General features: G+C 44.8%; 2 protein-coding genes across 4 annotated transcripts in view; both read right to left on the bottom strand.

The window, feature by feature from the left end:
* LOC149327853 (uncharacterized) overlaps window positions 1-7,313 on the bottom strand; it is a 48,323-nt gene extending 41,010 nt beyond the window's left edge. Inside the window, exons 1-3 of one of the 2 annotated variants that reach the window (XM_089563898.1) lie at window positions 7,066-7,312; window positions 5,972-6,167; window positions 3,439-3,489 (exon numbers count right to left, since the gene is read on the bottom strand). In XM_089563898.1, the coding sequence (XP_089420024.1) occupies window positions 3,439-3,489; window positions 5,972-6,004 (84 nt within the window). In that variant the 5' untranslated portion in view covers window positions 6,005-6,167; window positions 7,066-7,312. Of the gene's footprint in view, window positions 1-3,438; window positions 3,490-5,971; window positions 6,168-7,065 lie in introns of both variants that reach the window. The other variant, XM_089563899.1, reaches the window with a different exon arrangement.
* Window positions 7,314-13,151: 5,838 nt separating this feature from the next.
* Window positions 13,152-23,557, bottom strand: part of LOC149327852 (uncharacterized) — a 32,011-nt gene continuing 21,605 nt past the window's right edge. Inside the window, exons 2-7 of one of the 2 annotated variants that reach the window (XM_089563603.1) lie at window positions 21,986-22,093; window positions 21,642-21,683; window positions 21,223-21,259; window positions 18,172-18,448; window positions 16,779-16,965; window positions 13,152-15,053 (exon numbers count right to left, since the gene is read on the bottom strand). In XM_089563603.1, the coding sequence (XP_089419729.1) occupies window positions 14,892-15,053; window positions 16,779-16,965; window positions 18,172-18,448; window positions 21,223-21,259; window positions 21,642-21,683; window positions 21,986-22,015 (735 nt within the window). In that variant the 5' untranslated portion in view covers window positions 22,016-22,093 and the 3' untranslated portion in view covers window positions 13,152-14,891. Of the gene's footprint in view, window positions 15,054-16,778; window positions 16,966-18,171; window positions 18,449-21,222; window positions 21,260-21,641; window positions 21,684-21,985; window positions 22,150-23,557 lie in introns of those variants that run through there. The other variant, XM_089563604.1, reaches the window with a different exon arrangement.

Below are 23,557 nucleotides of genomic sequence, written 5' to 3'. Positions count from 1 at the left end.
AGCTGACGGCAGTATCCAGCGGAGCCCTGGAATAGGGGCAACCGACCGTTGCGGATGGACTCATCTGACTGCATAAAAGCCCTTGTGCTAGAGCAAAATAAAGTTATCCTATCCTATCCCATCCCATCCCATCCCGTCCCATCCCATCCCATCCCATCCCATCCCGTCCCGTCCCGTCCCATCCCATCCCATCCCATCCCGTCCCATCCCGTCCCATCCCATCCCATCCTATCCTATCCTATCCTAAGCATCGGGATTTCCTGAGCATTGCTTGTTGTTAGTGGCTATTTATTAATAAAATAAAGTAACAATGGAAGAAAGCGATTTGCTATCCGCGGCATTTGACATCGAAACTGAAGCACCTGAGCTGCGGCTAGCGGGAATAAAAGGACAGGGAGAGGGAAAAGAAAGGGGGGAGCGGTAGTAAGAAAGGATGGCGGTAGGGTGGCAATATACAGTACGTGCAAATACGAGATATGGAAATACAAAACATTGCGTCCTTATTGGAATTCTACTCCGACGTTTCCTTACTCCAATGCTACTCCAGCTTGCGGGATTCCTCTAAATGTTGGACCATTACAGTTCCCACTTCGAGTTGGTCAACAATTCGCTTTTCTCTCTACCCCATGTTAGCCTTCCCGGTAAGCTCAACTGGTAGAGCGCCTACTCCGGTGAAGTGGTGGTCCTGAGTCCAAACCCTTGGACCACAATTAATTTTTCTTTTAACTACGAATTCTGTGAAAGCTGTGGCGGGTAGAACTGAGTAATTATTCCCTTGTTACGAAGAAGGAAACTAGGCATGCTGTGTGTTTGTGATTCAGATAGTGACCGATTTGTCCCGGCTATTCGGGCAAAGACGCAGTGAAATAGAACGTGTTCCTGATTGAGAGGCTGACGTAGTCTGCGGGCCTGCAAATATAAGAGGTTCATAGCATGTTGATGTTGTTTACCTGTTGTGGGCCGTCACTAACACTAATTATTTTTTTGTTATTGTGATAGATACAAGCTACGTTTGCACACATATCGCTGAGATAATTACAGCCACAATGTCGAACAAGAACAGAAACAACCCGAAACCAGAACTGTACTCGCATTTCTTTTTTTTTCGGAACTGGAACTGAATTGAACCAACCGAACCCGAACCGGAGCGATTCAGACGAACCGATCCTAACCGGTTTAAGACACGATTCCGCCTCATTTCTGAAGCACGAGACCATAATTATTGTTTCCCTTTTTTTTTTCAGACAGAACAAGAATTGTTGCTGCACAGGTTTAGCCAACGAGAGCTGCGCTACGCTCCAAACCCGAATACGCCTGTATAGGAGTAAACAATAAGTAAGCTGTACTCTAGTGCACAGCCCTAGAAGACAGCTTACTCCCTTTTTTGCTGATTTTTACTTACACAGCTTTCTCCTTTTTGCTCCTTTTTACTCTCTTACCTATTTTTTTACGACATAAAAGAATGGAAGAGAAAAGTGGCGTCTACGAAACAAACTACACGCTTCTGTAATGGACATTGGTTAATCCTAAATCATTCTAACGCAGCTCTTGAGTTTATTACGCTTCCTGTTCTTCCTTTTGCTGCAAATTTTATTCGAATGTGTCCTTCTCTTGTACCCTCGTACCATGTACCACAACATGTGAAACATATGTGGAACAATCAAGCCTTATAGGGCAACGTTCCTTACACAACATTACTTAATCAAGCGTTATTGTGCAACATTATTACGCAACATCAAACAGTAGGTGCAAGGTAAAGGCTCTATAAATCGAGGAAGCTTTGTGCAGAACCCGGAGATTGATTGTTGCAAGCGACAGAAATAAGCACTGACGGCCGGGCTTGGGTCAATAGTATAGAGGTAGTAAGGCTGGCCACGTACAAAGATTGGGTTCTTCCAGCAAGCACACTAGAGCACGGCCGTCGTTTGATCTGGGCAAAGTTAGAGTAATATGTGGCGGAAGGCCCGAGCAGCAAGCTTTACTACATTCGGAGGCAACCCAATCAGCGTCCGCCTCGGCCGCCGTGTCGGTGTTGCTGCACGCCCCCACAGATAATTCGAGCAATGTGCTCATAAATGACTCTTAATAAAGGACGTGTTTAAATCCGTCAGCCTCTTCTCATAGTACTCGTCACTGCGTCTGCATAGTGGACGTGTTGCGGCTTTTAGTTTACCGTCCGACGCTTATAAAAATGGTCTATATAGACTGTTTGTAGACTTCTTATAGATTCCTTGCCTTCCTATAGATATTTGCTTTTGTCTAATCATAGCCTCTACACTGTCTATAGACAAAATTATACTAAAAGTATGTGGCCGTAAATCTATAGTTTTCTACAGAGTGTCTATAGGGTTTGTATTGCCTATAGACTAGTCCGTTGGATTTCTGTATACAATGTCTGTAGACTTTATAAACAAAAGTCTGTTGACAGTCTGTAGACTGTGTAAAGAAATTTTCATAAGGGGAGCGTTTAGCGGGCCAGCCCTTCTTTTAGCGCTCCTACGCTGAATTATTTGAAATCGCGTCGTTCATACCCAACGATTCTGGACAAAAACATTCTTGAACGGGAAAGCATTTATGAGGGCAATTTATTCATACATTGTAAAATTTCACTATAACAATCAATATATCAGAAGATCTTCCGTTGGCAGGCTTGATTATTTTTTTCTATTAACGTTTTTGCTATTTTCAAAAGCGTTCCCCATTGTTTTTTAACTTTTTACTTCTGCATACAGACGCCACACAGAAAAGAAAACAGCATCAACAGAGTTAACTGCAAAATTTATCCTCATTCATAAACGCTTTTGGTCCCTGATCCGCTTGAACCCATTTGACCCGTTCAAACCAATTAGAACCTGAAAGCAGTTCCGCTCTGGAGTTGAACCCGGAGCTGAACCCAAATCGTATGAACCCAAACACAAACCGAAGCCGAAAAAATTCCAGTTCAACACTCTGGTACAAAGATACGAAATTTACTGCTTTTGAGAGGACATAGTAGTAGCGCTAAAAAAACAAGGACGACAGGGTAGAGAAAGACAACACAGGCGCTAGTGTTCCAACTAGCGCCTGTGTTGTCTTTCTCTACCCTGTCGTCCTTGTTTCTTTAGCGCTACTACTATGTCGTCTCAATCCAAACACCAACTAGCCCAGCCTTCTGCCTTAAGAAATTTACTGCAATAGTCTGAAGATCTGAGAAATTAATCACATGCTTCTGCAGAACTACGGCGGTTCAAGCGAATCATTTTTTGCCGTATGCATTCTGCTATAGTAACGTACGAACAGCGCAAACAAGACAAGGACAAGGGAGGAATACGACGGCAGCGCTCGTGCCATCGTATTCGTTTTTCATTCTTGTCTTGTTTGCGCTGTTTGTTCATAATGGATTACCAACAAGCCCGTTAGTCCATCTTAGTAATACCAACGTCTTACTGCACTTCTTACCTGACCACGTCTTGCATACGTCGGCACCAATGTAGCCAGCAGTAGGCTAAACTGGAAAAAGGTCAGAAATATTAGTAGTAGTTGTTGCCACTTCATGGTATTAGCTACTATTAAAACTAGGAGCGATGGATAAAACTAATACTGCACAGTGTGCCCCAGAACAAACGCATACGAAACAGCTCTGCAAACGATGGCCTAGCTGTACTTCATTCTAGTTTTGTTGACTGTATGCCGAGATATCTTTAACATTTGAAGGGCGCTCATTGGGCGAAATACCTGTATCATAAGTCCTGCGCGGGAAATCTCGACAGTAAAGCAATTCGCGATGTTAAATGACGTCTTTAAGAGGATAAGCTTTGGTTAAAACGTCTGTCCTTCTCGACTACAGACAATCTGCAACATACCTCCTTCTGTCTTCTACCTATGAGCCGGGAGTCGTAGGTGAATATCTTCCTTTCAAGCGCGATTATCATTTCGATTCAAAACAAACATTTTTTTTTCTCTAAAAGAACACACCAATGGCTAACTATTCACAAGCTTGTACAAATTTCTTATACGTTGTGAAAATAGACGGAAACTGTAATCTCGAAATGCCAGGACTGTGAAATCACCACCTTTGGGATCATGGATTATCATTTTCTATTTCCAACAAACACATGACGCTAGAAATTGAGCGAAAAAACAGATATTACTGGTGTCAAAATCTGTCCGCAAGAAAATGGCAGAAGACGGGCTACGCACGTACTGTTGTCCGAAATATTGGCTGCGGCGTTCGCCAGTTTACGCGAAAAAAAACACCCTATTAGCCTTACGAAAGGCGCTAAATTCGCCTATAACAAAGAAACAAAAAACTTTTACGTCTGCAAAAAAAAAAGGAACTGTTAGTTCAATTAAAAAGTTCTCATTTCTGTAAGCACTGTCGAATATTTCGTATAACACCATCTGCTCACTGTCGATAAACTGTACAGAAAGAAACTAGCTGTTCTGATTCAGAGGCTTGCAGAGAAAAACAAACGCGAATTTAAGCGAACTTACCGGGCTGATACCGGTTAAAGTTTTAGGCATACGAGATATAACATTTCAAGAGCTCGAACTAGTTATGGATTTCATAATTTAACATACCTCATACCGCATCTGATGTGGCTTGCACGGTTATCGAAAATTTATTACAAGAAAATCTAGTTACAGAAAGATTTAAAAAGCGTGTCTAAGAAATTTTGCTTTGTGTATAACAAAAAGTGAAAGCCCTATTATGATGTTATTCCTTGTTTACAAACTACTGTTTCCTGTTGTTTCGTTGTTCACACATCAATGTGTTTGAAGTTTTTTTACTTTGGTTATTTGTTCTGAAACGTAAGATTACTTGCTGTATTGCAATCTCTAGTAGACTTGTTGTTCATGTATTGCTAGAATGACGATTTCCTGTTTTTACTTTCTTTCCTGTACTACTCACAATGTATTAATCCTAATGCATTCAATACAATGTTTTTGTGTTTTAATGTTTAAGTGTGTTGGATTGTTCAGGGAGAGCAGGCCATTTCCAGGTGGGAAACTAATTTTTCTTGCTTTTTCTTGATTTGCGAGATGTAAATCAGAAGTAATCAGGAGAAAAATGAATGCTAGGGACTGCACATTCCGAGAAAACGGCGCCAGTTCGGAATGCGCCCAATTGTGTACGAAGCACCTTAAAGGAATATGCTATAGGAGGTTATGCCTCCGGGATGACTGGTGGTCCGTCATTCCGTAGCTCTAACTGCAGCCGCAGCAGGCAGACATCAAGGCTGCGCGAACTGGCGCGGCTGCATCTTTAAAGGAGCTTTTCAGTGTAGACGAGGCCCATAAAATCACCCGAGTTGCGTGTCTTTCTAGCGGCTCGTATGTCCTGCGCGGTTTTTTAAAACTTGGTGTCTCAGTGTAACCGGGGACGCCCATTGCCCCCCCCCCCCCCCCCCCCCCCCCCCCCCCCCCCAAGCCAGGCTTCACCGTTGCACAGCACGAGTCAATACTGAAGGGTCCTTCAGTGACAGGCTGACGCTGTGATCCCTAGATTTGGACGGAGGCAATACGCAAAACACCCGTACTGTGAGGTGTCAGTGAACGTCGAATAACACCGGGCTCTCAAAATGAATCCGGAGCCTTTCACTACGGCGCCTCTTAATGCCAACGTGAAGCTTATGGATGTTAAACCCCCTGTACAGTTCGCATTGTTTAAATTGTCCGTAGGTTTTACCTCCAAATTTCGCTTTCTGTGCGGTAGCCTTTCTCGAGTGTACTAGGCCGTCATAAAAGCCCGAGGAGATTCCCACAGGTTACACACGCAGCTTAAAAGCCGGCCTTTGCAAAGATCTGGAAAGACAGAAAGCTATGTGGACGTCTTCATGAATTAAACCATTTTCATGACGCTGCTTTAAATCAAGTTTTCGGGTTAGCCGGGAAGATTTTCACCGTTAGGGCGCATTAGACGACGGCAAAATAGATTCGCCTGAGGTCTGTATGGTAACTGAATAATACGCATGAAACTGTGAGTACTCACCAGAAAAAAGCCACTGAGTGTCCGCTTTGTCATGACGCCGTTCTTCAGGCAGGACTTCGCCAACCTCGTTTGCAGCTCGCAAAGTTTCGAAATGGATCCAGTTTCACGCGCGCCGTATCGGGGCGCGCATGCGCGTCGGAACCGGGCCGCGGTCCAATACACGAGCCTGTCACGGAGCCGACGACGTCATCTGAATCTGGAGTCACGTGATCAGAATTGAAAAAAAAAAGAGAAATCAGTGACAGCCGGCGTCACACAGGCGACGCCTCAGATGGCAGGCGCTTTGGGTGTTGCCCTTCGACGAGGCACATCCCGCATAGCGTTTAGAATCTTGCGTGCAGTAGGCTAAACGCGGTTGCAAATTTGCTGCAGTGCGAGCGTGTGAAACGAGAGCCTTGCAACAGTTCGAGATTCGAGCACTAAAGTGCAGAATTGTGCCAACGTTTTGTGCTCGTCTGAGTGTGAGTGTGTGTGCGTGTTTTTGCATCCTGATGCTCTTTTACTTCCTTCTCGTTTTGACCAACCTTCATATCAAAATTGTGCTGCAATCGTTCGTCGTACAGTGTACCGGATGGTGTCATACGCAATAACCCTCTTTTCTTTGGGAACAGGAAAGCTTTCGGATTAATCTCGAAGGATGGGGGCGTGAGGTCTAAGAGGAGGGGGGAGCGCCCTTTTCGAGAACAAAAACCTCAATAAGAACTGAAAAGCACCAACACCACCCACTTAAGTCCCTCCCCCCTCCCCAAAGCGAACACATCACTTAAGAAAATTATGTCTGATAAAACTAAGTTAAGCAGCGTGCCTCAAAGTAACAGCTAGGCGCAAAAGAGAGCAGCTGTATTTACAGAACATTACTCATTCGCCCAAGACGATGTCAACAGGACCAGCTATAGCCTTCCAGCATGGTGTAGGCAGCAAGCCAAGTGCTCCATGCTCTAAACGATAAGAGTGCACAAAGCAGAACCACTAAGATTAGGGTCTAAAATTTGAAAGAAAGCAGAAGGAGACTGGAATAATACGAGGTGGGGAGCGCTTATTCGTTTTCGCGAGATACACGTGGAAAAGCCAGGCAGCCAAAGCTATAGACTCACCCAAGAAGCCGAAAACATGTCACGACGCGCCGATGGGGAAGGAGTCTCTTCTCTAGAAGCGTCCACGACGTAGAAGTGCTGCACCCAACAAGGAAGCAGAGACGGGGTGAGTCAGGCGGGGACAGCAATCTGTCGCGCCCTTAACTGTCTCTTTCGGGGCAACCCAAGAGATGCCGAGCGAGCCTTTTTCCTCTGTTCGTTCTCTCCAACGACGCCTCGCAATCGTCTTTGGGAGCGGGGAGACGAACCGCGCCGCTTGGTTATCTGAGACGGCGCGACAAGTCTCAGCCCCGCACGACAACGCGCGTTTCCTTTCTGTCTTCTTTTGTTTTGTTTTTTTTTCTTGTTTATTGCAGAGTGATTCCAGAAAGGAGAGAAAGCGAGGCGTCGAATTCCCTGAATGTGGAAGGGGGCGGAGGGGGAGGTGGAGTCAGCTGACAGTTCTAGGGAGGAACGAATATAGACGTCCAGCGCGTGGTAAAGGACACAACCCCCCATCTCATCCATATGTCTTTCTTACGGCCGTGAAACTGTTTATCTGCCGCTTTAGATGTTTAAGACCCTGTGCGTTCCTCTTGAAGTTTGCGACTCAACTTTGGAAATAACCACATGCGCTGCTTTCTTTCGAAAAACAGCTCGAGGACACCTCTTGAAAGATTTAATGAACTTACCTAATTTTTCGTGACTGCAGTAATTATATAAGTTCGTGTGCGAGCTTACTATAGTAGACAGTTTGCTTCGTATTCGCCTGACCGTTGATTATGCAACACTATTTTATTGCCTGCTTTCGTGCTGGGTCTTTTCTTCTTTGCGTGGTCTTTATTGATTATCAGTCTGGAATAATTTTTCATAAGAATAACCAATAAAACGCCACATTCGCGCCCAAGTACAACTTTTTCTTATCTGTTCCTCGGCCGCGATATAATAAGCTCTGAAATTGCAAGGATCGAACTTTGGTTACCCCGAGTACTGTTTTTTCGGAGCACGATAACTGTCTTTCACCTTTTGAGTCATTTGGCCGCGTGTATTGTATGTATCAAACCTGACCGGAGAGCATGCAAGACACAGCGCTCGTGTCTTGTCGCTTCTTCTCTGTGTCCTCGTCCTTTGTGCGCTGTTCAGTCCTGCCTTTCTCTTTCATTCGCTGGAAGGGGGGGGGGGGGGGGGGGGGGGGGGGTTCGTGCGCCGTCACCGACAGGGGCCGGTTTTCAGGTTTTTACCTGCATTGTACAGGCCGCAGAGGTAGCATTTCGATGAGGCAACATACTAGAGACCCGTGTACTGTGTGATGTCAGCGCACGTTAAAGAACCTCAGGTTGTCGAAATTATCTGGAGCCCTCCACTATGGCGTCCCTCACAGCCTGAGTCGCTTTGGGACAAGATCCCACCGAACAAACCAAACCAAACCAAACCAAACCATACCTCAATGTACAGAGTCGATCACACTTGTCTAGAGCGCTCTAGCGGTGCCGTCCGGTGGAAATAATGCGAAATTCTAAAGTAGGCATTGACCTTCACTGATAATACTTGCGCTGGGGAGAAGCCTAATAGACGTGTGCCCCACACAGGCAACAGCGCCTTACCCCCAGCACAGCAGCTGCGATAAGATTTAACTTCATTTGCTCCCCAGCACACCGCTCGAGCGCTGTAGACAAGTGTGATCGACTGTGTACATGCCTGCTTGCACATTTTACGCGATACTTTAACTATTTCCCGTTCATATTAGCAGCTGCGTGCGAACAGTGAACACCAGCCGTATAACAGTTCATCTTCTTAGCACCACGTTCACTCGTCTCTTCAGCTAACGATTCTACAAATTACACACTCACGGCCATCGTGGAATGCGAGGTACTGTTTGCGGGATTACACATCCTTATTTCGCATTAAAAGCACCTCTGGGAATTTTTTTTCCTCAGAGAGGGACGAACAGGTTATGGTGAAATGATCTCATCAGACCTACTTGCAGCCAGCAGATGTATCGCAGATATCGCAGAATATATCACAGATATCGCAGTTCTGGGCTAAACGACGCCTTTTCTTCAAAAAAATCCAGCTCAAGTTCGCAGGACGAAGACAAGACACAAGACAAGAGCGCTTGTTTCATCGTGTCGTCTCTTGGTCAAGCAGTGTTCAGTTTTCTTAGACACAGAAGCGGAAGTACGCCCAGTTTTGTAATATCTAGATTTGCAGCTAATGACGCAACCGCAAGTCAAGTTTCAGCCAAGATGACGGAGGAAAGAGGAGCTTGATGTCGTCCCGTAGCCGTCGCCTTCACATTGGGATGTTAACGCGATACGAACAACTCAATCAATGATTGTTCTTTCTAAAAATTTATTCGCTGGCTGTTTCTTGCTATGTTGGCTTTTGTCCCGCAGAAAAACACGCTTATACCGCCGAGAAAATTAGACTTAAATATCTTCCCGTCCGTGGATTCAAACTCGTTACGTACTTACTGAATAAGGCGGGTTGCCACCCTTTTCAATTGAATAGCGGCGCGGCGTAGCCTCTAAGATCTGTGTATTAATTGTTCATGCCAGCATTTGGCTTGCGAAATCGGCCGGTGATGGCGACACTTGTCTCTCGGTTACTGGCCTTTTATAGGTTATAAAAGCTCCATTTTCAATGAGAGTTGTCTTTTTGTGATTATAACGCGGAAACCTATATATACAGGTGAACTTTGGTCTGTCCTCAGCATCCCCTTAACTAATTGGCACCTACGAAAGTGGAGATTTCACTTTGATTTCATTTTATTTGCCCTCAGTATCATAGAAGCATTACAGGGAGTAGTGGTGGTAAAAAATACAAAACCATAAAAAGCATGAAGTCTGCTTAGCAGGCACTTTTAGAATGTGAGTCCAGGCGCGATGCCAACCCTCGATGCCCCGTAATGTGCGTTTGAGGGAATGGCGGAAGAGGTGTGAAAAGCTTTCGCTGTTTACTCGTAACCCCGGGAGGTGGTGGATATTCTGGCAGCTTTTGTTAGGACACGCAAAAAAAAAAAAGGCAGCTTAGCCCGTCAGCGCGTCTTCTTTTGCTGATGCTTGACCCTGCGGTATGATCTTTTCCTCGGTTTTCGTCGCGATAACTTCACTCTGGTAGTTAGATTGAACCACACTGCTCGACACATGATCTACAGGAGGACAATATAGCTGCTGGCATCGAAGGGCCATAGTTCAGTTCAGTTTAATTTTATTCCTTAAAGGTCCCCTTTTCAGAGGTGTTTTATAAGTGGTGGGAATACACTTGAAAATGTAAAAAAAAACAGCAATGATTATTTAACATTGAAGATGATCTGTTACACGCGCTTGAAAAACAGATGGCGAAGCGATGATGACGATGTCATAGGGAAGGCCGTTCCAGTCTGAAGCTGTTCGAGAAAAGAGCGAAGCAGAAAAAGCAGTAGTGTGCGATGGTGGGCGTGCAACTTGTAATGGGTGACTGGTGCGGTGAGATATGCGTGCTGCGGCTGTGATGTACGGTGCTGGATTCAGAGAAGAATAAAAAAACCTGTGAAAAAGAGTGAGGCCATAGTCCGCGGTATCCTGTGCTACTCCGAAGGCCAATCACAGCAGTAAAAAAATCACCTTCTCAATGTTTGCCAATATGAAACAAATCCGAAGCACCAAATTTCTTGAGTTTATAATTTCGTCTTCTGATTAGCTCCTTGTGCATTAACAGAGGACCACTTTTTTGTCTCGGCGGAGTTCTGTGTGGTGGTCTTGAAAAGGGCGGTGCTTCCCTTCAGACTTAAGTTGTATCCAACCACACGTGACCAAACGAAGTTCTCTTACAAACAAGCATGTTTCCGTGGGATACAATTTTGGGTGTTTTGAGACTTCCTGCATACCACCTCGATGGAAACCGTCGGAGGATCCCAGGCTTGCGTTAAGATTCCTGTTTAACCCTAAACTAAGAGTTTCGCTGCCAAGTTTTCTAAAACACGCCCTCTTTGGCTGCTTTACTCATCAACCCTTATTACCGTGTCCGCGACGTCCTTATCAAGTATCCTCAGTGTTTCCAGTATTGTATCCGTGGCATTAACTTAGAAGATAAGCGATGGGTCATCTGCTATCCGAATCATAAGTATAACACCTCGGCTTGCTCGTGTAGAAGTTCATGCCTTTTTGCTGATGTCCATGTTGAATTTGCAGAATTTTGCTATCATTTTGGTGTTCTCTAGCCCAATTACAAATCCCTCTCACAGTTTTTGAGGTCACTAAAGAAGCTAATTTGTGATATAACCATGTTACCACTACAGCAATGGAAGATATTCCAGAGTGATGTATTTGTGCACTTAATGCGTCCATTTGCATTCTTTGTAATGATAGTACCGCTGACGGTGTGGGTACTTACAGATACTTACGAAGCCTTCGTTCTTCTTACCAGGCCCATTCTTCAACGAAATGTTCGCATTATACCATTAAAAAAAATGCTCAAGCGGATTGCTGTAAAAAAAAAAAAAAGGTGATTGTCGCGTGTGTAGAATCAACCTGAAGCAGGCTGATGACGAGTGTATGCTAGCACTGTTCGCCTACATTTTGTCTCATTTACAACCCCGTGTAAGCCAGAACCGATGAAAAAAAAAATCAAGGGGCACTTTGGCTCTCTAAGTGATGCAAGGCACTTAGAGCCTTTCCTGGCGCACTGTTTGGCAAGGACTGCGAGACTGTTTGTGCTGTACTAGTACTTTATTTGACTACACACTTTGACTACACATTACAACTACACACTGACTGCCGACTTTGACTGCTTCTTTAGCACGACTCTCTCTCTGCTTCGATGAGTTCGGTTGTATCCATCGCTCTGTACGCAGTAATGAGGTATGTAATGTGTTCACCCACGGATGCCTTACGCTCCATGTCGGAGCGGACGACAACGATTTTACTAGTTGTCGTCTGCTCCAAAAGGGGGCGTCAGGCAATAGTGGGTGACCTCATTACTTCGAATCCGCGCACTCTGACGTCATAACCATTTCGACCAACCGAAAAGAGTGACACCCCTACTGGCAACCTTCAGTCGACAACGATGAGGCACTAAGGGCTTTCGCCTTAATAAAGAAATTAAACATCTGCTGTGTGGTCCATGTCATTCAAACGGGACGTATTTTTCCTGAATGCGGTGCTAACTTTTGCTCGTTGTCCGTGCGTTCGACCTCGCACGCTGTAACCTTCCTTCCTAACAAAATCACGGTGGCGGCCCTGCAGGTATACTTGTTCTTAAAACCAGAAACATGAAACATTTGCTTCCTAGTCAGAACACTGTCCGTTCTTGTAACGACTCACGCGATCGCCGTTCTTGGAAATGCTGAGCAAATTGGGGGGTTGCAAATCTCGAAACTATTATAAGCTATGAGATCGCCGTATTGGAGGAATTTAAATTTATTTTTGATTGCCTGGCGCTCCGAAAAGAATACTGAGGGCAACACTGTTTAATCTTTGTTCCGAGTAAAAATAAACTCTTTAGATTTGTCTCTGAAAAATTTCGATTTAAAAATAGAACAATTTTCTTTCCCCTGCCTTTCGGCTCAAACTCTGGACACCAATTCTGAAAAGAACTCAGTGACCACCATTGGGGATTAAATGGCGGTATAGGCAGGCTTCAGAGATCTGCATAAGGAAATATATTGACATAATTGCCATTCTTCTTTGAAAGAATTCTGTTGCGGCGAAACATGTATCCCCCCCCCTTCCCCCCCCCGCATTCTTTTTTATCAAAGACGACTTCATGTGAAAAAGCAGCAGTATAAAATAAAGAAGCATCCTCGCCACCTTTCGGCCGCAGCAGGCTATGTTTAGCAGTATAACTAGCAAGCAGCAATCAAAATCTAATAAAATTATTTCATTCAACCATCTGTACTAGAGATTTGTAAAGCAATAGCCGCCCGAAACTTCGGTCTAGCGTAATTTCACTGCAGCAGCCTGACATGTTCCGTCATCCTAACGCTGTTGCTGAAAAAAGAAGAGTTAGGTGTTCACACAGACAAAACAACAATTTATTGTTAAACTGTAAGTTCGCCTTCATCAGGCGCCCACCCACTCGACATAACTTATTGACTTTCGTGGAGAAAACAGAACCACAGCCATAAACAAAATTCAGGATCACTTTATTTCACGGAGTATCATCGGCAGGTTACACATCGCGTAGCGAAAGAGGAGGAGAGGGTTTGGAGGAACACCGTTAAGGTCGAGACGCCAGCAGCTCGACGGCGTGTTCCTCAAACAGAACCACGCAGCGACTTCCGCACACGGAGGCGATGGTATGACCGATGTTTGGTGAGAATGGAAGATCGGTGGAAAAGGGTTTGTTTCGACTGGGCTGCGACACAAATTCAAGGCGCCTGTTTACTCAAGAATGCACTCTTAAGTACGCTTCTGTCGAAAGCCGTCCCACTGCTACATGTGAAAATGTGAGTAGTATTGAGTGCCGTGACGCAGCCCAACTTTTCACCCCGTGATCTGATAACAAAGGCGAGGGCATACTTTCTGTTCATTTGATAATGAGGCGACCAAGTGCCAACAGACTCTAATAAGACAACTCATGGCACGCGTTTTGATGACAATTGTCGACTAAAGATCGTTCGCGTACTTCTGATAACCTGCTACTCACTGTAGGAGTTCGCTGTGTCGGCTCTGTATTTAATCTGAGACTTGGTATGAGTGATGATTTAAGCATCACAGCTTTGGGAAGATCAGCCTCGATTGAGTCTTCCTTGAAGATATCTAAATGGGGGTTAACGGGTTGTTAGTGAAAGCTTTTGAGCCCTGATACAATTTACTATCATGAAAATGTAGCCGCCGTTTCTCGTATTCCAATCACAAATCTTCGTTCGAATGTTTTAGTCAATTTTTATGTACACCCATAAAAAAGGATTTCAAATGACATAATACCCCAGGTGATCGAAATTTCCGGAGTCCTTCACTACGGCGTCCCTCACAGCCTGAGCCGTTTTGGGACGTTAAACCTCCATGAACCAAACCTCAAATGGCATGAGTCAAAGAAGTTGCAGTGCGGTTGTTCTGTGTATATTCACTAAACACGGCGTCGTTACCACCCCTGTTGAAGTGATGGTCAAAACACAAAGAATGTAATGGGCAATGTTACGCGAGCCCATAATATTTTAACCAACACATGTCTATGAGGAACGCCTTAGCGAATGGCTCTGGATTGATTTTTGCCATCTGTAATTTAACTTTAAAGTACATCGGAATCTTGGTATACTGCCGTTTAAGCATTTAGCTCTCATCGCGATTCGGCTGCTGTGTCCTGGATTCATCCCAAGAGGTCGTGCTCAACACCTGAAGGCCATAGATGTTAAACCCCGCGGCAAACATAGGATCCTCAGTAGAATTTTGGTACTAATCATACACTACGCAGGAGTATTATTGTTGTTTTTAAGTGTTCGAGCTGTTCGTTCAGCTCATATTTATCAGTGTCTTAAAAACCAGGCTGTTTTTCATCCTGCTCTCCTTTGCCAGTGACGCATTCTTTGGGCATGAGCATCCGAGCGCACGAGTGTAGTGAAAAGCTTTCTAAGGCCTATCGGTTAATTCTCATTTCTTTTCGTGAATTCATAAAAGCACAAAAGACTCGGGTCTGCAAAAAGTCTTTTCGCATCCATAACTGGCAGAGCAAACAAAACTGATATAGAGTTCTAGCCCCTTTTGCAGAACTTCGCTCATATTTCGAGCCCCACAGATTTAAAATAAAAGTACATTGTGAGAGAACAATATGTTGCACTTGAATGTATGACATGAAGAATGTTTTTGAATGTAAATAGGAGCGTCCGAGCTTCACAGAGCACGTTGTCTCTCGCGCGGATCGTGCAACTACAGGAGTAGGTCCAGATCGCGCTTGATCATCTTGAGGAGGATCGGTTCGACCACCTCGGAGCTGTAGCCGCTGTCTACGAAGATGGCGCCCATGACGGACTTGAAGAACTTATAGACGAAGCTGCGCTTCTTCTTTGCGTACTTCAGATCTCCTAGAGCCTGTGGATAGTGATAAGGAAGGCGAAAGACAAGGAATGAGGGCACTGAAAGAGCAACATGGTCGAAACGAACCACGGATCAGCACTGGAACTTATCAGGGAGTATTCTGCGGATATCAGCATCATAACAAAGAGCGCTAATTGCCGAAATTAGTGCAACTGCCGAGAGAAGTAGCTGCTTTTCTCTAACAATGAAGAAACTATTCATGCTTGCAAGCAAGACGAACTTTGCTTAAATACTGCTAATTTCTTTAACAAGCCAACAGTTCTCCAAAAATCTGGGCTTATTGTGAAGTTTTCAGAAGTGTCTCAAACTTGAGAGCTACAAATGACTGTGTGTCATGCTTCATCATATTTATTTGTGGTTGGAAAACGGCAGCTTTGCCTGAAAAACTCTTGAACTCAGTTCTCATAGCTGTATATTATTTGCGCAAAACCAACAAAAATGTCATTTATTAGTTCTACATGCGTACTTTCTGGTTTCATTAGAAAAGCTGCATTGTGTTTGTAACGAAAGGAAGCGGCATTATAACAGCCTGCTTTTCACAAAAATGTTCAAGGATTCAAACAGAAGAACATTCTAATGAAAGGATTACTTTAGCAACAGCCTATGACACCTTTTCTTTGTCACCAGCTGTTTTTTGCATGCGTGATAGCGACCAGTAGGAATATCCCTTGATCAGTTTAAGCCCAGGAAGGTCTTATGAGATGCATGGAGAGATGTAGTGGTCTTCAGCCTCAAGGCTTCAGTTTGTCATACCCCAGCAAAATCAGCACGACCAAGGTGCCACAAAGCCAGCGTCGGCAGTGCCGCTATCAACACACCCTGGTAGCGAATGGTGTCAGCGCCTCGGGTATAAATTGGGCGTTCGGGCTTTTGCGTCTTTTTTAATGAATGTAAGTGGCTCTTCCGGCTTTTTCATTTGGACTTACTACAACTGTAGGCATTCGTGTAGGCAGATCATTAAAGCCATTGTCCTAACGTCGTAATGTTCGCTGCCTGCTGCTTTTTCTCTACAGCGAAAAATTCTAGCCAGCACTTTTTTAAATGTAAGTGGTTTGAAGACTTCGCATGGGGTGGATGTAATTTACAAAACGTCATGAGAGTGCACTAGAAAGCTAACTTGGCTGCAACCGCCGAATATATTGTTTTCTAGCCAGTAAAAAAGATCCAGCGTTTACATAAAGAAAAACAAATATTGTTAAAAAAACCTGAAAAGAAGACGTACAGTTCATGCTAAATCACCGTAGACAACCGAAGCACAAATTCGCCAGGATGGGTGATTCCTTTACAAAAATATAGTTAGGAACTAACGCCTACATTAATTTCCTTCGACTTCGCTGACTATACAATCAATGAGGACAAATACCCTAAACGAGAGACTGCATACGCTCGCTAACTCATGAAGGAAAGTTTGTCTTTTAATAAGCCTGAAATAGTCGAAGAGTATTTCTTTCTAGCAGCATTCCCAGAAAAAGCTTCATTTGATGTGGTCGTATTTCTACCTGACGTGTTCTTCCTATGCATACAGATTAATCAAGTTCTTTCTCGTAGTGGCGAGTTTGCTTCAAGTGTCGAAAGCATAGTAGCAATAAACCCTCTTCTCAATAAAGCCAAACTGCTTTCCCAATTCTTAGGAACATTGTTTCAACAGCAGAGCTAAATTAAAGCTTATTCTGTGCACGGCGCGTTGTGTTATACTGAGGCCTTCCGTCGTCACTGTACCTGGACGTTGCGGAGTCCCTCGGCGAATTCTCTGAGCGAGGCCTTCTCGACGGGCCTGTCGACGAAGACGTACTTGTGGAAGTTGTTCTTGACGGCGAAGTAGGCGAGCGAGTCCTGCCGGAGGACCGACGCCTTCGCCTCCGCCATGTGGTGCTGGGACTTGTTCCGAGCGTTCATCAGCACGTACCTGCGTGAAGAGGACGTGCTTAAAAGCATCCACATCGAATTAGCGCCGCCGCGGTGGCCCTGTGGCTATGGTGCTCGGCTGCTGACCCGAAAGACGTGGGTTCGATCACGGCCGTGGCGGTTGAATTTCTTTGGAGGAGAAATTCGAGGCCCGTGTACTGTGCGATGTCAGTGCACGTTAAAGAACCCCAGGTGGTCGAAATTTCCGGAGCCCTCCACTACGGAGTCTCTCATAGCCTTAGTCGCTTTGGGACGTTAAACCCCATAAACCAAACCAAACCACATTGAATTACGCGGTATTCGCTGCTGGCGACCGGTAGATGGCGCTTGTTGATGTCCAACAAAGTTGTACCGCTTGGAACGTCGACGTTTCCCGCCCCTGTACAAGGGTCTCAGCAAAACAGAAGAAGGAAGTCCAATTCGCCTCTTCACTAACACCTAGCTGAATCTTGCAATCCTAAAATTTTTTGACCCTAACATAGATGGTACCTGCCTGCTCTACGAAGCAGAACAGGCTGACACCTATCACATGGTATGGGCCTGTCCCTCCATCCCCAACATTACCCCTCCCCCTTACATCACAAGAGAGGCGTGGGAAGCTGCCCTGCTCAACTGCGCCGACCTCACGGCCCAACTTGGCCTAGTCAGCCAAGCTCAAGCCGCAGCCACAGCTAGTGGTATGCTGAACTAGGCGACCACCTACGCCTCCTATCAATCTACTTCTGTTTTCTTGTAATGAAGTTTTTCTGACTAACTGACTGACTGTGTATGCAGTGCGTCTGCTTGGACCGTCCTCGTGAAGTACTATAACTTCCGGTTCGAAGCAAGGTAAAAGAAAGCACCTTGTAAACATGCAGACAGTCGCTACTTCTCAGGAATGTGTGAGACGCATATTTTCTGATATTTCTTTTAAAACAGTCTTCATCGAGAAATCCCTTTACTGCATTTTGCAGACGCAGAAACAGACAGTCCCACCTGGCATGCTCGGCTAAATTCTGGCGCGGTGAATAACCAACGGGCCTTGGCAGAGCGAGCTGTCTTTTTAAAGGGGCCCTAGCTTTGGCCTCAAAGTTTTCCTCCTCCTCCTCCACCTTACTCTCTCTCTCTCTTTGCGCAAGTTTCTGATACCTCTCTAAAGATGTGCGCGCAGACAGGCAATTAAGAAAGGCTTACAACTCGCTAATACAACTCCGCACGATGTGCTGACCTGGACACAATGTAATCCATGACGAACGAGCCGACGTAGTCGAGAGGCTCGAAGGAGTCGTGGCGGTCCTTGCGGTCACGTGTCTTGTAGGTCGGGTGCAGGAGGGCCTTGAGGAAGATGTTGGGGTTCTGGAAGCGGTAGTCTCCCAGGTGTTCGCGCAGGAATTCTTGCGGGACGCGCAGCGATAGGGCCTGCTTCAGGTCAGGCGCCACCTGAAAATGCTCCTGGCCCGAACCACCGCCGCCCGACGAACCCTGCGGTGCTGAATTGATGCTTCCTGCGAGATGCAAGACCGAGCGAGGATCCTGTGACAGGTTGACCGATTGCTTCGATACTTTTTGACCGCTTGAATGGGTCTGCTCACCTGCGCTAGAACATCGGTAGGCTAAGGGCGCTAGAGTCATGCTGTAGTATCAGCGGACAATGATCATGACTATGATCAATTTTATTGGCACAAGGGCAGCTCCAACCAAGAAGCACATTGGCTAATGCTATTTAGTTGGAGGTTGGACAACAGACTCGTTTTCTCAAGCATTTCACCCCAGAGAGGCCAAGCAACAGGCCAGGGGATGTTCAGTCACCAGGCGGATGTTCAGTCACCAGGTCATTGCTGCACTCCGGTGCCCAATCATGGCATAAAGTAATTCGGGATACTAGAGTTGAGATATGGGCTTAGGAGAAAGGTGCAGTAAATAGGATTAAGAAGCAAAGCTAAGCCTAAAGTATTTTGTTTAAAACACCGAGGATGAAAAAAAATTGATACTGTAGCGAAGAGCTGTGGTTTTAGCATTCGCCTCGTATGCAGGAGACGCGGGGCTGGATCGCCAGTGTCACCGGATATGGGGAAATGGGTCCTGGACCCCATTCACTTCTGACCAAATAAACATTAGCCACGACACCCTGGTACCATTAAAGTAATGTCATTATTCTAGCAAATTATGCAGAGTATGCACCTATGAAGTGCAGAATGGTACCAGCGGTGGTGTCAGTTGCGCAATAAACAGCTCAGCGCTGATTATGGAAGACAAATTCTCTGCTCAGCTTTACTCGTTTCAGCGGTGAAGAATCTAATATAGCGGACCGTGGAACTAACGTCCAAACGTTAACGCTAGCCTCAATTTACTCATCGTGAAGTTGGCTTCAGCGACACCACAGTTCCAAGTGACAGTGGAAATCATTTTCACCCATCGCGTTCAATATTCGCCTGTGTGGACAACAGACTGCACGTAATGCCAGTCGAGTGGCCTCGCTGGCATTTTCGTGGACGACAAGAGAGATTATCATGAATTACGATCTAATGCCGCTAAAACGTCCATAATTAAAAGAAAATCATAAGGCATGAGCAGCGACCTCTTGCTGCAACGGCAAATAAAACATTTTATGCCTCCTTAAATTTCCAAGGTGTGATGGAAAGGCACATACCCAGTGTTTCAAACTATTGGATGGAAATTTTTGTTTTAAAAGCCGTTGAGCATACACCGGTGCAGTTTATGCAAGCGAATTTTACAGCAAAGGCAGACATTACTTAAGTAACAGAGTGCAAATACAAGGCGGCCGATTAACTAAAATAACTAATCCACTTTTTATGATCGGTTTAAGGGCAAACGCATAAGTTGCGAAACTGAAAGCGATAAACATTGAAACTGACCGCACTTTTTTAAATTGCGTAATTGGTAACTAGGTTCGTATTCGAACGCTCCTTAGGTTGGCTCTCCCACGTTGCACATTCAATAAATGGAGTTAGTGAACGTGGTGTCGTCACGGAGACAAAGCAACATCTTCCCGTCATCAAACACATGAACTGAATAAGTATTTTGGTCATTAGATATTCAAGTGACGCCATTTGATCGATGAACAACACGGGAAAGCCAATATAAGGAGCATCTAACGACTTTTTAAAAGCATATTTTCACGTTCGGTTATCATGAACCTGAGTGCAGATTTCTAAATTTTAAAAATTGAGATCTCCTTTGGTTCTGGCGTCCTTCAATTCTTGCGCCTTTCAACCTTGCGCCCGAAAACCAAATATTTTGAACATGATTTACTTTAGTGAAACAATTTTCTTTTAACCATAATGTTACGTAAATAACGTTATTGTTGCCGCGCAGTTCAGCTGCACAGACGGTACCAAGCGTCTTTCACTGCTTTTAAAGGAAAAATCTGTGTCGAATAATCTGACACATACGCTATTGCACGGTGATTAGTTCAACAACATTCTAGTCTTACGTCCTTGATATGCAAGGAGAGAAAGGACCTGTAAACCAGAAAGTGGTTGTTATATATTCTAAAACATTAAGTCGGGCATTATCACGCTTGGACAGCTCTGACGTGATTAAACACATCTGTCCGCTATGTACGAACAAGCGAGACAAGTGTACTCACTCCTCATTAACAGTGACAGCGTTTCAAACAATTATGAACATGGAAAAGTTCTCCTGAAATCATTTATCTTCCAAGAGAATGCGCACATTTTGATTTGAAAACAGAGATCCAGCAACATCTTGACATCTTGAGCAGACTTATAAAAAAAAAAGTTGCCTCACTGATTTCAGAATGCGTGTAGTACATAACGTTTACTGGTGTGAAATTTATTGAAAAAGGAAGAACGAGACATATAGAAGAATTTGCTGCATACAGTATGGGGCATAGCTTCTGATTTTTCTATGAAATTAAGATGAAAAAGCCTGCTCGAATATTTTGAAGACTGGGATTGTGGACATATTATTTCGCGTTTCAGTTAAAATTATTTGATATATTCATATAAAAACCTGAATCGCGGTCGGCCTATGTTTTGGAGCCTCATAATCTACGTGACACTAGTCAAGCCAATACCCAGTTTGCAGTGCCCTTATTTCCATTCTGGATGTAGCGCTCTTTAACGAATTCCCATAGACAGTGATGCACCTTTTTTCTTCGGGTAAATACAGGAAACTGCTATGCTTTTAAGCTTCCGCTGTACGGAGTAATTTCAAATGGTGGACCGTTTCTAGTTCTTTTTAGTTATGCTCCACTGCATTAAAATAAAACACTACAGATGACTAGATGACTCACCGCCGACTGAGAACGGTGCAGCTGCATTCCGCTGACCCTGAAAAAAAAAATTATAAACAATAAAAACTCAGGCAGCCACGAATAAAAAGAACGCCCCTTGACATTCACTTCCACTCAAATAGCCGCCGCGGTGGCTCAGCGGTTATGGTGCTCGGCTGCTGACCCGAAAGACGCGGGTTCGATCCCGGCCGCGGCGGCTGGAATTTCTTTGGAGGAGAAATTCTAGAGGCCCGTGTACTGTGCGATGTCAGTGCACGCTAAAGAACCCCAGGTGGTCGAAATTTCCGGAGCCCTCCACTACGGCGTCTCTCATAGCCTTAGTCGCTTTGGGACGTTAAACCCCATAAACCAAACCAAACCAAACTTCCACTCAAACGAAGAGGGGCTAAGTGACTGCACTGAGTATCAAAGAAGCTCACCTGCTGTCCCATAGCAAACCCGCATGATGTGACGAAGAGCACCTGCGAGTACAAAGACCAGTTAGATTCCTAGTGGACGTGAACACTTGAATCCCTCCACAAATCAATATTTCAACGCCTCCCTGAAAACACTTTTTGCTATCACTTCGCACGAAATAAAGTTTTGCATGTACAGGTTCATGCTTCCGCGATGCTGAGACAAGCTCTCTCAAAAGTTTAAAACAAAGCTTGAAAACAAAGAACGCTGAAATGAAAACAATGCTTTTTTTCTAGGTGACGAATAAAAGTTTTTACTATTTGTTGTTAAAGTTTGCGGGAGTGAAGGCGGTGTGCAGTGCACTCACCACAGGCACTAGGATCCTGGGGGACGCCATGACGTAGGCGCTTGTGGGCTCACTCTGCCGAGCCCTAATCCTTTTTGGAGCACCTCAAAAGGCCACGGAATGGCAAACCTGCGATGCAGAACGCAGAAACAAAGCGGTACCCGTGAGACCCCAAAGACGACTGCGGCGCGGGCGCCGAAGAAAGCCGCCGGACAACTCAACGCAGTTGCAACACCCAGCGCCACCAAGTTGCGAAGGCCGCGAAAGGGTGGAGGGGAGGGAGTTATCACGTGCCGCGACACCCCCCTCTCCCCACCTCCTACTTCTGAGATGCCCTCGCCTCTTGTCGTTGCCCTCTCGCCAATGCGTCGCACTCGTTGAGAGCGAAATACTCTCCTTCCTGCCCCAAACACATCTCGCCTCTCTATTCGTCTTTTTGCTTTTCCTGAAGAGCTCCAAGCATATGAGGCGTTGTTTTCGTTCTTCCTTCTCTCTGGGTTCCGCGATTCCGAAACTATGGGGTGCAGGCCTGTGGTTGGTTGACGCCTGCGAACGTCACTCACTGGCGACGCAGGGCTGCCCTCTAGATTGGAGATGGTGAGCAGAGGTGGCCCATTGAGGAAGTGTGGGGAGCGGCGTGAATCATGTTTTTAAGCTCGATTAATGAACTTTATGACGTGAACTGGGAAACGATGGGCAGAGTTTGCCAGGTTTGGTTGCTTTGCGCAAAACTGGATACTTTTGGGACCCCTCGGCTGTAAAAATTTCGACCTTGGCTGCTTGGATACTTTTCGGCTACTTTTGAAATCTAAGCCAGCACCGAATAACGAAATAATTCCTGTTTTAGCCAGTGGTTAGAGTTCACTGTATACTCCAAAACAGTATATATATATATATATATATATATATATATATATATATATATATATATATATATATATATATATATATATAGTAGTTGCAGGAGGTCTTGTCGTTCAATGGGCCAGGAAGACTTGTAGAAGAAGGGGTCACAACCTTGCAATTATCTTAATTTAATACCGACAGTTTCGGACGGAGGACCGTCCTTCCTCAGGGTATACACAGGGTATACAGCTGTGTATACCCTGAGGAAGGACGGTCCTCCGTCCGAAACTGTCGGTATTAAATTAAGATAATTGCAAGGTTGTGACCCCTTCTTCTATATATATATATATATATATATATATATATATATATATATATATATATATATATATATATATATAGCGACACAGTTCGGCTGCTGTTTTCTCCTGTGGCTAGAGTTTATTGAGTACTCCAGAACATTATATATATATATATATATATATATATATATATATATATATATATATATATATATATATATATATATATATATATATATATATAAGAAGCGGGTGAAGACCGGATGGATCCGGTAGAACATAAACGTAATTCGGTTGACACACGGTAGAAAAACAACTTTATTCTAACGTTTCGACCAGGGTCTGGCCTTCGTCAGAGTGATGGGGTACAGGCAAAAGACACAGTTTATAAGGGAATGTACGCGGGGAGGGAACATTCTGATTGGCGCATCGCAGCGGCAAACAC

Source organism: Amblyomma mixtum, chromosome 10, assembly GCF_055824585.1.
Source record: "Amblyomma mixtum isolate Tamu chromosome 10, ASM5582458v1, whole genome shotgun sequence".
Lineage (NCBI taxonomy): Eukaryota > Metazoa > Arthropoda > Arachnida > Ixodida > Ixodidae > Amblyomma > Amblyomma mixtum.
The sequence above is the reverse complement of the archived record's forward strand: the minus strand, read 5'-3'. Positions and strand labels throughout refer to the sequence as shown.